At 48.8% G+C, this 15,023-nt stretch overlaps 1 protein-coding gene across 1 annotated transcript in view; it reads right to left on the bottom strand.

Annotated features, from left to right (window-relative positions):
- Positions 1 to 3,927: 3,927 nt before the first annotated feature.
- LOC308652191 (uncharacterized protein) overlaps positions 3,928 to 15,023 on the bottom strand; it is a gene marked incomplete at its 5' end in the record, with an annotated part of 58,894 nt that continues 47,798 nt past the window's right edge. The window contains one exon of the mRNA XM_081299965.1: positions 3,928 to 3,989. Within this exon, the coding sequence (XP_081156091.1) occupies positions 3,943 to 3,989 (47 nt within the window). The 3' untranslated portion in view covers positions 3,928 to 3,942. The remainder of the gene's footprint in view (positions 3,990 to 15,023) is intronic.

Here is a 15,023-nt window from a genome sequence, read left to right as displayed (position 1 = left end):
GGCACTGGGTTCGATTCTCAGCATTACATATAAATAAATAAAGGTCTATCAACAATTTCAAAAATATTTTTTTTAAAAAAGAGGTTTGTTATTATTATTAAAGAGAGGAATAAAAATAGGACTTTCACAGGGCGTAAGGATGAAATCCCCCCAAACCAAACTAGACACAGACAAAGCAGCAGGGCCCTGACCTGGCTATGTTCTTTGCCATCTCAAAGGTGCCCTGAGTCACCTTTTGCCCCAGAGTCCCTGTCAACATCAGCTCTGCTAGGAAAAGAGCTGTTTTGTTCCTTGGGGAGCCAGACCCAGGCCTTCCCTGCTGGATCCTGACTCCCCTGGGCGGTGGATGATGCCCCTGGGGTCAGGAACCCCACACGGCCCTGAGGCAACAGCTCTCCCCTCCACCCCCTAGCCCCAGCCCTTTGTTAAGAGCAAAGTTTCTTCAGAGCTCCTGGATTCATGTAAGTGGTTAAAGCCAGAATGTTTCCCTCTTGCTTTTGTTTTGATATGTCTTAAAATAATTAGGCTTTTACCCTCAAATATTTCCATGCTCCATTACTGCCCGAGCAGCGTCTCACACAGCACACCAGGGCAAGGCGTGCTACTATGGTATCCAGTAAACAGTTGCCAAACAAAGCCAAAAGTCTTGCTCAAATCAGCCTCTCGTTTGTACTTGTTGTTCTTCCATCTACGCTGAGCTATGTAATGGCTGTCAAAAAATGTGACCCTTGCACCTCCCTGTAGAGTTTAAGAAAAGCAGCCCCCTAAGCCTTTGCCAGTGACTTCTTTGCAACATCTTAATCATCCATGTGTCGGTTAGCAAGTCCATCTAGAAGAAGTGCTGCTTCTTTTATTCTTGGAAATTATGCTCTTGGGAATGTCAATAAAAACCAGGAGGTACTCAACTCCTGCTCTACGCCAGGTTCTGGTCAGCATTCCACGGTCAGCAGGGAGACAGGTTGGAAAAGCAGCAACCAAGAAGGAGTGACCAGGTGAGTGACCACGTGTAAGAGGCAGAGCGCATCACCCAGCAGCTAAGCCCAGACAAGGGAGTGTTCCCAAGGTTGCTAGAAAGCACCCTTCCTCTCATGCCTATCACCCCATCCTGTACCTAGAGCTCAAATTCACCCTAGACAAAGATAACCCTGAAGCTGGTCTCCTGTCCACCCCTCCTCCATTTGTGCCCATGTCTCCTACAGACAGTTCTAAGTTCTCCGTGTATTGTGTGAAGCAGCCAATTTGATTCAGCATGTGGTAGCTCAGGCCTTGGTTCTGTTGTGCACAGTGTCTCGATGAGTCCTTAACAACAACCCTACAAGGGTGTTTTGCCAATTATAACTCGGGAAAAGAATTATCCCTCTAAAACTCAGAAAGCTTTAGGAATTTGCCTACAGTCACCCAGCAAAGAGTTGGAGCCAGGATTCAAACTCTCATCTTGTTCTTAACCCCAGTGGACAGTGGCTTTGAACGTCATTGCTTGCAATTCGGTAACCAGAGTTGGTAACATGAAAGCTTTTATGATCAATTTGATTAATTATATAACTAAAAAAAGAACAACCCGGCAGCTTCCTGTCTTAAGTATGCTAGCTAAGAGTGGTTTCTAACTGGAAAAAAAAAAAATTTGTGTGCTATCAACATGTAACTTTTTGTTATGTCTGTGCTGGGGCAGAGCCTCCCAGTGGGCCTCACACTGTGCTGAATCTGGTCCCTGGAGTTCTAGAACTGTGCTACACAATGCGGTTACCACAAAAAAAAAAAAAAAAAAATTACTTAAATGTGCTGCCTGCCAGCACCACACAGGAAAGGTTCTGCATATTCAGGAGAAGCACTGAGGCCTCCAGGGAGTCAGGGAGGCAAGGGGGAAGAGGGAGGTTTGCAGGTGAGGTAGGATTTAGGGCTGGAGAAGAATTAAACAAGAACTGGAAGCATGCCACTGAGGCTGGGCAGAGTTTGCAGTGAGATGTGGCAGGACACAAAGTTGGAAAAGTCAGTTCGAACCAAATTGCTCAAGATGTTTTTGTGGGTGGTCCTAGGATCAAACTGCTACCACTGAGTGACATCGCACCAGCCCCTTCTTATCTTTTATTTTGACACAGGGGCTCTTTAAGTCCACCAGACTGGCCTAGAACCTGTGACCCTCCTGCCCCAGCCTCCTGCGTCACTGGGACTGTAGGTGTGGGCCACGCGTCCACCTTGCCCAGGACAGAACTGCCAGGGAGAAGAGTTGGAGAGAGGACACTGGAGACCAGGCCGAAATGGTAGGTTCCAAGGGAGAAATAACAAAGTCCTGTCCCCAAGTGAGAGCAGGGGGAAACATGAGAAGTCATCTTGAAGGAACAACGTGCTTCTGCCCTGGGTGCCCAGGACCCCTGCCTTCTGCTAAGTAGTACAAGTGGTAGAGCTGGTTCACCAACCTGTTGGCAGGACACACTGGCCCTTGCTGATGACATGGTGCCCTGTCTAGAGAAGGACCCCCCCACCAGTACCTTCCATGTTCAGCTGCCTGTGACCCTCCACTGCTCCTGTCAACTGATCTTAGCCCCCAAGCCTGTTTCCTCCTCTACAAAAGTGGCAAGAGAGGGTTCCTCCTTCCTGAGGTTTCAGGGAGGATGAATGAGATAGTGCAAAGTGCAGGGCCTGGTGCTGGAAATGCTCAGCAGATGGGAGCCGCCAGCAGGAGTAGTCTGCTCTCGTGTCAGCAGGAGCTGACGCCCAAGAGCAATGGGCATAAGAGCCGAAGGTGCAGTTGAACACGTGGGATCTCCATCTGGGCCTTCCCATCAGGTGAGCTGGGCACAGACGGCTCTCCAGCAAGGGGCCAGAAGGGGTTCGATTCTGACAGGGGAGCATACTTCACGGTCCTCATTTTATAATTCTGTTGTTGTACATGTGGACTTCTCTGCCCCCTTTGTGTGAGTGCTATGACATCCTGCGGCCCAGCTGCAAGAGTCCCTGGGTGGGAGTTTGAGATGCTTTGGGATCCCTTTCGTGTAGGTCCAGTCCTGGGAAGACTGGAAGGGCCCTCACATGAGATGCCCATCATTCCATCCTCCTGTCCCCAGAAGAGAAACCTCTATTTCTTCATCTACCAGGCAGTGTGTTGTATGGTAGATTTTGCTCTGGGTGCCCAGGACCCCTGCCTTCTGCTAAGTAGTACAAGTGGTAATGCTGGTTCACCAACCTGTTGGCAGGACACACTGGAGTCCTGTGGGATGCGTCTAGCCAGCATTGCGATTAGGAGTCTGCCTCTGGTGCATCTGGCTGAAACCCGTGTCTCTTAAACTTTCCTTCTCTCCGGGTGTTGCTGGGGCCTGCCACTGCTGGGACTCTTAAGTTCAGCAACTTTTTTTGTTACAGGATGATTGAAAGGTATGTAGTTCCATGATGGTGACTGGCTGCAATAATTACCTATAACTATATAATTGGGATTAAACTTAAACACTGGAAGGTGTAACCAATCCCAGGGAGCATCCTATTTAATGGCAAGTAGAGGACAGGTTAGATGAGAACAAAAGCCATAGGACAGAGGGGTAGGAAATGAAATTTCTTGCTCGTCTCTAAAGAAAGGAGGATGGGAGGGCTGGGGATGTGGCTCAAGTGGTAGCGCGCTCGCCTGGCATGCGTGCGGCCCGGGTTCGATCCTCAGCACCACATACCAACAAAGATGTTGTGTCCGCCGAGAACTAAAAAATAAATATTAAAAATTCTCTCTCTCTCTCTCTCTCTCTCTCTCCTCTCTCACTCTCTCTTTAAAAAAAAAAAAAAGGAGGATGGGATGGAGAGCCAATTCCGACAGAAACCGAAAAACATTTTGGCTTCTATTTGAATGTTTTAAAATTGAATTCCAAAGAAAATAAATAAGTTGTATTTGCACTTCTTACCTTTCGAATATCCCTTTTTACAAAGCCATTCAGTTTACTGGATATCCCTGTGGTCACGGTCTCACACATTTAATGTCTGAAGCTGGAGGGACCGTGCCCTGCTGCAGCCTGAGGGGGGAGAAGTGGGAGGAAGAAGTTGTATTAAAAAAAGAGAGAGGGCTGGGGATGTGGCTCAAGCGGTAGCGCGCTCGCCTGGCATGCGTGCGGCCTGGGTTCGATCCTCAGCACCACATACAAACAAAGATGTTGTGTCCACCAAAAACTAAAAATATAAATAAAAAAAAGAGAGAGAGAGATACAACTTGATTCATCAGCAGGTGGGACCCACGATGGCTGTGGATGGGCGGTGTCAGGTGTGATATTCCCTGGCTGGCCCACTGGTGGCTCACGCTGAGCTTCCAAGGGCACTTGTGGCTTGAGGCAGGCCTGGGCCAGGTCTGGCTCTTACTGTTCAGGTTTCAGAAATCCCACACAATCAGTCCTCACGAGGCTGACTGGGCCCCAAAGAATAGACGCTGGCTAACCAAACTCAGCAGACCATTGGGGAAACCAGCTCTACCAGGACTCTCCCTGCCCACCCACTTTAATCAACCTCCAATAACATGGTTTCTACAACCCACTCTGCCACTACTTCATGTAGTTTCATCTGCCAACAGATCTTTGGGTTATCTAATCTTAACGCAGTAATGCACTTGTAAAACCTCCCCCAAAGGCGTGTTGAATCTACAGAAGGTTGATCCCAATTATATTGTGAGAATTCTTAGAGCCTCCTTTTCAAATCTGACACCCTTCCTCCTTGTCCTCAAATTCTGGAAGTCTATATTCCTTCCAGTCCTGGAGGCTGCAAAGTCCAAGATCAACACTAGCAGATTCTGTTCCGCTCAGAGCACTCTACCTGAATTTTCAGGCAACCATCTTCTCACGGTGACCTCACACGATGAGGTCAGAGAGAGCCACAAATCTAGACATGGAGGCCCTACCCTTGTAACGTCATCGAAACCTAATTTCCTCTCAAAAGCTCCACCTCCAAATGTCGTCACTTTGGGCTTCAGCATGTGAATTGGGGAGAGGGGGAGGCAAATTCAGTCTATAGCAAATATCCACTGAGTTCATACAGTACATACAACTGTTTTGGGATGGAGCCCAGACAAGTGGTAAGACAGAGAGTCTCTAACCAGGTTTCTAAATGAGCTTCAAGTAAAAGAGATTAAGGTACCTAGATATGGGGACACTATTTTACTGAGGATTGTCCAGGGTCTTTTCAGGCCACAATTAGAAACAAGACCAGACCTTTCCATTCCTCATCTGCTCTGCTGGACTCCAAAACTCTGCCTTCCTCCAAAAAGGAAAATTAAAAACACAAATCCTCAAGTGGTTTGATAGTCACTCAGTCCAGCAAATTTTACTTTCCATTAAAAGTCACCAGCTGTCATGTGCTTATGTTTAAATGGAAATAACTTGCTCTCAAAGAACATTTTTCAGTTGATGTCACTTGTGAGTTTTATTTTCTCCTAATGAAAAATGGATTTGCATTAGTGTGGCTTTGGTGACAGGAAACCCCTGGACAGAGGCCTGCATTGGTGATCGGTCCCTGCCTGGAGGAGCGCTAATTGCTCTACCAGCCAGCATGGAAGATTGACACTGTGGGTCAGAAAGAGGCATGGGGATGGGGTGGGGGGGGTGATAATGGTCTGTCTTCTTGCAGTGAGAATCCCACAGCGCTGCTTTCTGTCAAAAAAAAAATTTTTTTTTCAATAAAAATGCTTTTAAGTGTTTTGGAGAGGGGAGTGAATATTTTAATGTGATTAACATTTTGTAGGGAGGCGACTCTTCTGAGCCTCTGACACATGTGTGCTCAGAGGCTGCACATCTGCAGCCCAAGAGCTCTGTGAGTAGAACTCTGCTCAGAAGAGGCATCTCTGCAGCCCCACTATGTGCACATGCCTCCTGCTACCTCCTGCTGCCTCCTGCAGCAACACCTGACCCAAACACACCAAACAAAGAGCTGCTGAACCGAAGCTCCCTGGAGTCTGCAGTGTGTCTGTGTGTCTGTGGAGCTGTCTAGGCTCTGAGCAGGCCCTTGGAGAGTCAGGCCAGCAGAGCCAGAGTGCCCAAAAGACCAGACAGAGGGCACCAGAGACACTGGAGGGAACTGGGAAACAGAAAGGGAGACACTATCAGCTCCAGCCTTGAACAGGCCCCCAAACCTGAAGGCTGCAGATGTACCTGAAACTGTCCTCAGGTGGGTCCTGTCACCTCGCTGGCCCCTCATACAAACACATGTACAAGTACACACACACACACACACACACACAAAAAAAAAAAAAAAAAAAAAACATGGGCATCGCACACCCACCTCCAGGAGAACTCTGTGAAAACAGCTGTGTTCCAACCTGGGGTTATGCCCAAGGACCAGCCCAGGCCAGGCAAGGCGTCCCCAACCCCCTGTCTCAGCTCACAGCGAGGGCTTAGAAGTGTCCAAGAATTTATGAATAATGCTTTTGACAGACACCAAAGCTTTTCCTCCTCCTGAGCATGGAGAACTGGGGCTGCCCCCAGGGAAGACTCCCCTGGCAGCTCCTGTCTGAGCAGCTGGGGCCAGCTCCAGGGACACTAAATTCTGGCTGCATTTCCAGCCAAGGTCTTGTTACTTTAGAATCCCTCCCCACCCCCCTTTGCAAGCAGAAGCCAGCCAAGGTATTCGTCATATTTCTGAGCTACCCCGCAGCTTGATTTATGCACTCAGGGCAGAGGCAATGCTCCTGAGAAGAGGTAAAAGTAGCTCCGGGGGTGGGGTGCTGGACCTTTCTGTCACCCCACAAGTCATTGAAAGTGTCCCTGGTTGTAGGATCCACTCTTCATTCAGATCAAAGCTGAAAAGCATGCAGTTTCCATGGCCCGGAAAACAGGGATGGAGATATCTCTCTCTCTCTCTCTCTCTCTCTCTCTCTCTCTCTCTCTCTCTCTCTCTCTCTCTCTCTCCCCCCTCCCTCCTTCCCTCCCTCCTACCCTCCTTCTCCCCTTCCCTCTCATTGTGAGATCTGTCCATAAAAGGAATGAAGCTTTGTTTGCCCTTTCTCTGGGCTTCACCTAAAAAGCCTTTCCGAAAAATTTCCAGCCTTCTCCTTCAGGACATTGGATGTGGTCTCTTTGGCCAAAGAGAAAACGAGTAACAGATGAAGCCCTTGCGGAGGAGGAGGCCAAAACCCAAATGTTAATCACCTTGAAATATGCGCTGCTCCCTCCAAACTTCGCTTGGCTCCGCTCGGAGCATCTTTGATTGGAGAATTTTTCCCAAGGGGGTGGGGGCTTGCCGCTGATATTTGGGAACACATTCAAGGGTACCATTGCAATGACAATTAACATTCAGTGTATTTAATGTCCCTGTTGCGGTGACTTTGAACAACTGAAACACTGACTGCAGAGCTTGCTTAAGCTCACAGTTCTATAACACTCCATAAAAGCGCAAGATGCTGTCATCCAAGATGAAGAAAAATGCCTCTTTTTATTCCACTGCATATGAAAACATGAGCTCATTGGAATATATTTAGAGTGAGATTTGGCAGCCCGTCCATGTTTACCATTCTTGGACTCGAAGCTCTGGTGTGAATCAAATACACAGTTCCCTCTTCACCTTCTTTTCTTTCTCTAAGAAGGTAACAGCGATTTCAAGAGTTTATTATCCCCTTTTTTGCTAAGTGACCAATCACATCCTTGGTACCAATGGCCAGCTAGAGAGCCAGGGGCCTGGGCAGTTCACAAAGAGATTGATGGCCGGAGCGTCCTACTGCCTGAGGTAAGGCATCCTCTGGGCCTGAGCGGAGCATCTGAAGACCTGTCCTTCCCATGGTCTTTTGCATTGCGATTGGGTCTGAGCTACTGGGTAGAAGTCTAAGATGCCCGAGGTCACTGCCTTTTGTCATTACACAGATTTGGGATTGTTTCTAGAGCCTTCAGGAATAGTCTGGAGCCGACCAGAGGCTGCCTGTGCTCTTCTTCTCGCACTGTCTTGTCCCTAGGGTGCTGCTTCTAAGTCCCAACAGCACTAGAACCACGGGGAAACTTTAAGACACTCTGACGCCTGGTCCTCAGTCCCAGAATTCTCCTCCTATTCAGTTGGGGTCCAACTGAGCTTCAGAAGCTTTGAAAAGAATTATACTCTATTCCTATTTGTGTTCCTAAAAATTATATGTACATAGCCCGGTACAGTGGCTCATGCCTGTAATCTCAACAGCTCAGGAGGCTGAGGCAGAAGGACCACAAGTTCAAAGCCAGCCTCAGCAACTTAGAGAGGCCTTAAGCAACTCCATGAGACCCTGTCTCTAAATAAAATGCAAAAAAGGGTTAGGAACGTGGCTCAGTGGTTAAGTGTCCCTGCATTCAACCCCCGTAACCACCCCTCAAAAAAGAAAAATTACGTATATATAGGAAAAAGATTCAGAAGAACATTAACCAATATGTCAATTGACTATTTCTAACAGAATTAAAAGGAATTTTTATTTATTTATACTTTTTGGTGTGTCCCGATTTTTTTCTTTTTTCTTTCTTTCTTTTTTTTTTTTTTTTTTGCAACAAAGTAAATTGCAATGAAACAAATTATTGGTAGAAAGCAGGGGAAGCAATTTTCCACTTAAAAGGAAAGACAGGTCACATGAGAACTCTGTGTCTTCTTCCTCAGCCTGATTCCATTCTGCATTCCCAGTTCTTAAAATGGCAGCAGGTCTGCCCCAGCTGCCCACGTGCAGCAGTCCTCGGCCTCCGACCTCCCTAAATCCATTCATCTGATTACTCACAGAGTCTCTCCTTCAGCATCTCTCTCTCTCTCTCTCTCTCTCTCTCTCTCTCTCTCTCTCTCTCTCGCCCCCCCTCCCCCCATCTGTCTCTCTCTCTCTCTCTTTCTTTTTGGTACTGGGGACTGAACTCAGGGACACTTGACCACTGAGCCACATCCCCAGCCCTATTTTGTATCTTATTTAGAGACGGGTCTCACTGAGTGGCTTACAGCTTTGCTTTTGCTGAGGGTGGCTTTGGACTCGTGATCCTCCTGCCTTAGCCGCCCGAGCCCTGGGATTACAGGTGTGTGCCACCACGCCTCCCAGCTCTCCCCCAGCTTCTAGATGATGCTTGTCCAGTCTCTCTATCCTGCCCATGCAGGTGCCCTCAACTGCCCTTTCGACCTGGGCTTCCTGTTCTTTTGCTTCCTTCCACATGCCGAGGTGGCTTCTTGCCAGGCTTTCTGCCTTAGAGCCTGGGGCATGGACTCTCATGTGGGGCACCCTGCAGCCACATGCCCAAACCTGCTCCTGTCACCTAAAATGAGTTCCAAAACCTCTAGCAGCTTCTTCTGATTTCCAGAGCACACTTAAACAACTTGCATGGCTTACAAAGCCCCCATAATCTGATCCTGCCCCCTTCGAGTCTCTGGCATCCCAGCCCCTCACCCAGCCCTTCCTGCCTGCAGTATGCAACAGTGGGAGCTCCCCAGATGTGCCCGGTCCCTGACTCAGCCTGGGCCTGTGCTGCCCCTGATTTGCAGTAACCTCCCTTACCCACCTTGTTGTTTCCCAGCATATCTTCCACCACGAAGGGTCCAATCTTTCCCTGCTTATTCATGCTCTCCCATGCCTGTCTTTGCTTGGCTGGGTTATCCTTCTGCCCACTGATGTGTGACTTTCTTGGGGATCAGGAACTTTCATCCTGTGCCCAGCAGCATCCTCACATTAGCATTTCCCAAGCATACTCGGCTAGTTAGTGGTGAGTGAATAATACCGATTTCTTTTTTTTAATACTGAGAATTGAATCCGGGGTACTTGACCACTGAGCCACATCCTCACTGTTTTTATTTTCCTTTTTGAGACAGGGTCTTGCTAAGTTGTTAAGGCTGGCCTCTAGTTTATGATCCTCCTGCCTCAGCCTCCCAAGTAGCTGAGATAACAGGCATGTACCACTGTGCCCAGCTAATACTGTTCCTTTACAAGTTTCCAGATCTTCATGGTTCTTTGTAGTTCTTTTGTGTGTATTTGAGTTGGATTTGAGGACACAAGAATTGTCTTTAAAAGTGCTGCCTGCACTGTCTGCAGTCCCACTTGGCCTCTGGGCCAGGTGGGGAGGCAGGAAAGGTGAAAGTGAGGTGCAGAGTGACTGGGGGATCCTACTGCCCAAGTCTTGCAGCCTTGAGGGGAAACCCAGCAACCCTCATTTCTCCCGCCTGCTGACTCCACTGGGCAAGATCCAGAGCCTGGGCTGCATTGCTGCCCACAAAGGAACAGAGATGGTCACCCACTCAAAATCCCGCCCCGTTTTGCAGACATGCCTTCACCCCAGGAGATGCAAAGTGGAAACTGCGGCTCTCTAGGGTTTAAGGTGAGTTCGCAGGGCCATGCCGTCTTCTATGCTCACCATTTTCTAGAGAAGCAGTGGGCTCAGTATGTGTAGACTGCACCTCTCTGCAGGAAGTCGGAATCCACTAATCCCTTCCACTTTAATCAAGCTCTGGAGGGAAGGGCCGCCAGGGACCCTTTCCAGAATGTAATCAGCAGGGGATACGCAAAGCCACCCGCCTTCCGACTAGCTGGCCAGCAGACCGCATCCTGAGCCGGTTGGCAAGGCGGTGACTGAACTTGTGGTGCTTGGCTCCTCCGATCAAGCCAGATTCAAGAGACGATTCTCTGGGTAGAATGACATAGGAGGGCCCTGTGCCCGGCACATCTGTGGTAACCTCACCTTAGCCTGTCATCAGCCTGATCCCGAGAGGGCTCCCAGGCGCCTTTCCACCCCCCGCAGGTGCACACTCCCCACCTCTTCCCAGGAGCTTGAGAGGAGGGCGGGAGGGGCTGGGAGACCCACAGCCACACTCAGAGTATCCTGCAAGCCGGAGGCAAAGGCCTGGCACTGGAGCTCAGCACCCACAGCAGCCGGCCCCAGCTCCCAGCAGGGGAGTGCCTTGGAATGAAGCGGAAAGCTCAGCCACCCATAGCCCAAGCCACTGGCAGAAGCTGGTCCTGGCCTGCCCTGACCCCGGCCTGTAGCCGGGATGCCAGCTTCAGCAGCCCAGCCGTACCTCTCTGGTTTCAGATTTTCCTCAGTGGAGCCAAGATTTCTTTCCCTGGAAAGCCCAGCACCTGTATTTCCTGAACTTCTGGTGCTCATGGTCGATGTGACCAGCGCTTTCCTGGAACCACTCCACAGGGCTCGAATCCGCCTCTGAGCCAGGCGCACCTGCAGGGAGAGACCTGCGCAGGAGCTCCCTACCAGGACTGCTGTCGGGGCTGAGAGCTGGAGTGGTTCCTAGACCTACCCTGCCGTTCTTGTCACTCTGGCCTGACAAACCCAGCAGCACCTCTACTGACTCAATAGGTGGTAAGATGGGCCACAGGCCCGCCACCTCCCTCCAAACAAGCTGCGGCTCTTAGGCCAAAGGTGGAACTCCCTTTGTGACCTGCAGACGGGGTCACCCCTTGGCCCTTCCTGTGCCTCTTAACATAGGCTTCCGACCCTGCAAACAGCCCCCGGGTGCCTCCCAGGGGCCAGGTGTCATGCTAGGCAAAATATAGGCACCATCTCATTTAACGGTCCCCACCATCTGTGGTCATTATTATGTCTGTTCTCCAGTTGGGAAAAAGGAGCCCAGAAGGCTGTTGTGAAGCTAGCCACACAACTCAAAAGGTTGGGGTTTAAACTCAAAAGCTCTCAGACTCGGGGTGCACTTGGCCTTCCTTGGGTCATTCAGTCTGATTGTAAAGTTCCTGGTCTCACTTGGATGGACTAGTCCTCAGCCATTCCTAGGAAATGTCTGTCCTTACATTATCAAGAGGCTAGACTCTGCATGGAGGTGGCCAGCCACCAGCAGGCTGCAGACTCCTTCGGCCTTGGTTTTTCTCTACAACCTGTGTTTTTCCACCTCCACATTGTAGCTGGTAATGACCCATGACAGCTATTTTGACCTTTATTATAGGTCAAAACCAGTAAAATATCAGCAGTTTCATGCAACTTGACCTGATAATAGTCATTGCAACTTAAAATAGCTTTACTCACTCCTTACTCCCTCGGCTGCTTTGAGTGTCAGGGAACATTCTCAAGGAGCCCTGCCTCACTCTCGGGCCTTCTGGTCCTGTTGTTACTGACTGTCCTTGGTGTGAGGCAGCGTGCCTCCCACAGGTTCCCGGGGCCGATTCAGCTAGCATCTTCCCAATTTTCTCTTATCTTAAACACACCTCCCCCTGACCCCACTAAGAACTGGTGGAGTCGAAGGCAGGAGCCAGTTTAAACCCCCGGGGACAGCGTCGTCTTTGGGGAAGAGAGAGCTCTGTAAAAATCCCGAGAGCAGCTCTTCTCTGTGGCCCTAAAGATTTCCCCCGCAGTTTAAACTTTTCATCCACATCACCATTTTCTGTCCTGCTGACAAGTCGGAAAGCGGCTCTGGCCCGGAGCAACACAGGGACAGCTGGCGTTGGAGGCCTTGGCCTGGTGTATTGACACCTGGGAGCTGTCCAGAAGCCTGGGGACCGGCTCGCACCGCAGGATGGGCTCCTCCCTCCCCAGCAGAGGTGATCCTGGGCCAGAGCTCCTGCCAACTGAGTCAGGCTCCAGGCTTAGCACACGGGAGGGGGCTTGGCACTGAGTCCTTGTCCTTGTCATCAGGTCCTCCTCTTGCTGGCCCTCAGCTCACCCCGCCCAGGGAAGTTCTTCAGTTTTCTCTCTAATTTCAAAGAGGGCATCACCTGTCACTTGATCACACTACAGCTGTCCTTGAAGTGCTGAACCCACCTTGAGAGGCCAGTTCTGCAGCAGCTTAAGGAGGACCTGCCCCACACCAGCCTCTTCTGACCCTGGAACAAGTCAGTCGCGGGCCTGTTGTAGAAGGGCCTCCAGGAGGGAGCCCATGGGAAGGGCCCCGGGGTCAGGCCCTTTCTCCCACTGTGCTCCAGGTACCAAATCTGCTGGCAGTAGCCCCAAGTGGAGTCTTTCTCCAGGACGGGATGCTTGAGTTGAATCTTAAAAAATGCAATGGAGCCACAGAAAGGGGAGCAGCGTTTTTAGAGGGCCAGGACCCAGAAATGGTGAATCCTTTGGCATTTCTGGTGTGTGCAAACAAGAAGTGACAGAAGCCCTGCAGAAGTGGCCTCAAATACAATAGTGGGCCATCAAATGGGTTCCAAGTGGCTGAGGGCAGTAGAGGGAGCGAGAGTTTGCTGATGTGTAGTGTTTGTGCCAATGTCTGTGGTGTAAATACTGGTCACTATGGCAGAGTTCAATCTACCAGTGTTTAATATCCAGCTCACCGGGCTGGGGCTGGGGCTTAGCAGTAGTGTACTTGCCTGGCATGTGTGAGGCACTGAGTTCAATTCTCAGCATCACGTATAAATAAATAAAATAAAGGTCTATCAACAACTAAATTTAAAAAAAAAATCCAGCTCACAAAAATTCCTAAAAATTTGGGCTGGGGATGTGGCTCAAGCGGTAGCGCGCTCGCCTGGCATGCGTGTGGCCCGGGTTCGATCCTCAGCACCACATACAAACAAAGATGTTGTGTCCGCCGAGAACTAAAAAATAAATATTAAAAAAATTTAAAAAAAATTCCTAAAAATTTAACAATCAGCTTGTGAGCCAATAAGAGCCAGCTCCAAAACACAACTGTATCACAGGTCACCTACTACCCGCCCCTTTCCTTATCACAGAATTCCTGTGCAGTTTTTGAAGTGAGGGGACCTCATTAATTAAGCAATTTTCATCTCCCTTCTCCCTGTCCATGGATGTTCCCCTCCCTATTCCTTTTAGACACAAGAAAGATATTTTTTCCTGGAGTTTCACAAAAGCCACTCACATAGAGGGTAGCCAACCTATGAAAATTGAGAAAGTTCACATCACATCAAATGAAATATTTAACCACTCCTTTCTTCAAGTTTTCCTTAGCCCACACTGTCCCTTGAGTGTATATTCCTTTCTTTACCCCCAGAACTTTTCACTCTCAAGATAGCTCACAGATTCCCTTGAATGTGCCTCCGATTTCCTAAATAATCCTGTTTATGTCTCCGAAAAATAAATAAATAATAAACAAAAACTCCCTAAGCCATTTTCACCATCTCGGGCTTTGGTCTCCTGCCATATTGTTTTGTCTGCCACTCTCTCCAACCTCAACTGAACCCCTTTTTCTTTGACACCTCCCTCAAAATTCTAGTCTATCAGAGAATAGGCTCAAGCCACCTCCATCCATTCCTGCACAATTTGGTGCAAATTCAAGGTCATTAGTGGTTATTTCATGTCTAAAGATTTTGGGGCACGAAGAAGAATACCACCACTATTTACACCTGGCTTAATGACCACTTATTAATCTTTTGAGTTTATGTTTAGCATCACACCTTATCAACATTTCTCTGAATATTCACATACTACTAACATAGCTAGTAAGTTAAAAATTATTTAAAGCAATTGGATACCACTACACACTCATTGGAATGACCAAATTCCAAAACTCCAAATGCTGGGAAGGATGTGGAGCAACAGGAATTCTTGTCCATCATTGGTGGGAATGCAAAATGGTACAGCCACCTTGGAACAAGTTTTGGTGGTTTCTTATGAAACTAAACGTACTCTTACCAAAACAATCATGTTCCTTGCCATTTACCCAAATGAATTGAAAACTTATATCCACACAGAGGCCTGTACAACGGATATTTACAGCAGTTTTATTCATAATTGTCCAAGTTTAGTAGCAACCAAGATGACCTTCAGTTGGTGAAGGTGGACTATTATTCGATGCTAAAAAGAAGTGATCAAGCCATGCAAAGATTTGGAAGAAACTTCCATGCATATTCCTAAATGAGAGAAGCCAAGCTGAAAAGCCTACACACTTCAGGATTCTGACTCTATGACATTCTGGAAAAGGCAAAACTGTGAACACAGGAAAAAGATCAATGATGGCCAGAGGCTAGTGCAGAGGGAGAGATGAATAGGTGGAGCACAAGGGACTTTCAGGGCAGGGGAAATGTTCTGTGTGATCCTATAACAGTGGACACTTGTCATTATGTATGTGTCCAAACTCAGGTGCACAATTCAAAACAGGACCCTAATGTGAAATTAGACTCCAGGTGACCAGGATGTTCAGTCTAGGGACCACTGTGATTTGTGAAGCTGGCAGTGGAG

The sequence above is a fragment of the Spermophilus citellus genome (assembly GCF_964194105.1).
Source record: "Spermophilus citellus genome assembly, chromosome: 6".
NCBI lineage: Eukaryota > Metazoa > Chordata > Mammalia > Rodentia > Sciuridae > Spermophilus > Spermophilus citellus.
The sequence above is the reverse complement of the archived record's forward strand: the minus strand, read 5'-3'. Positions and strand labels throughout refer to the sequence as shown.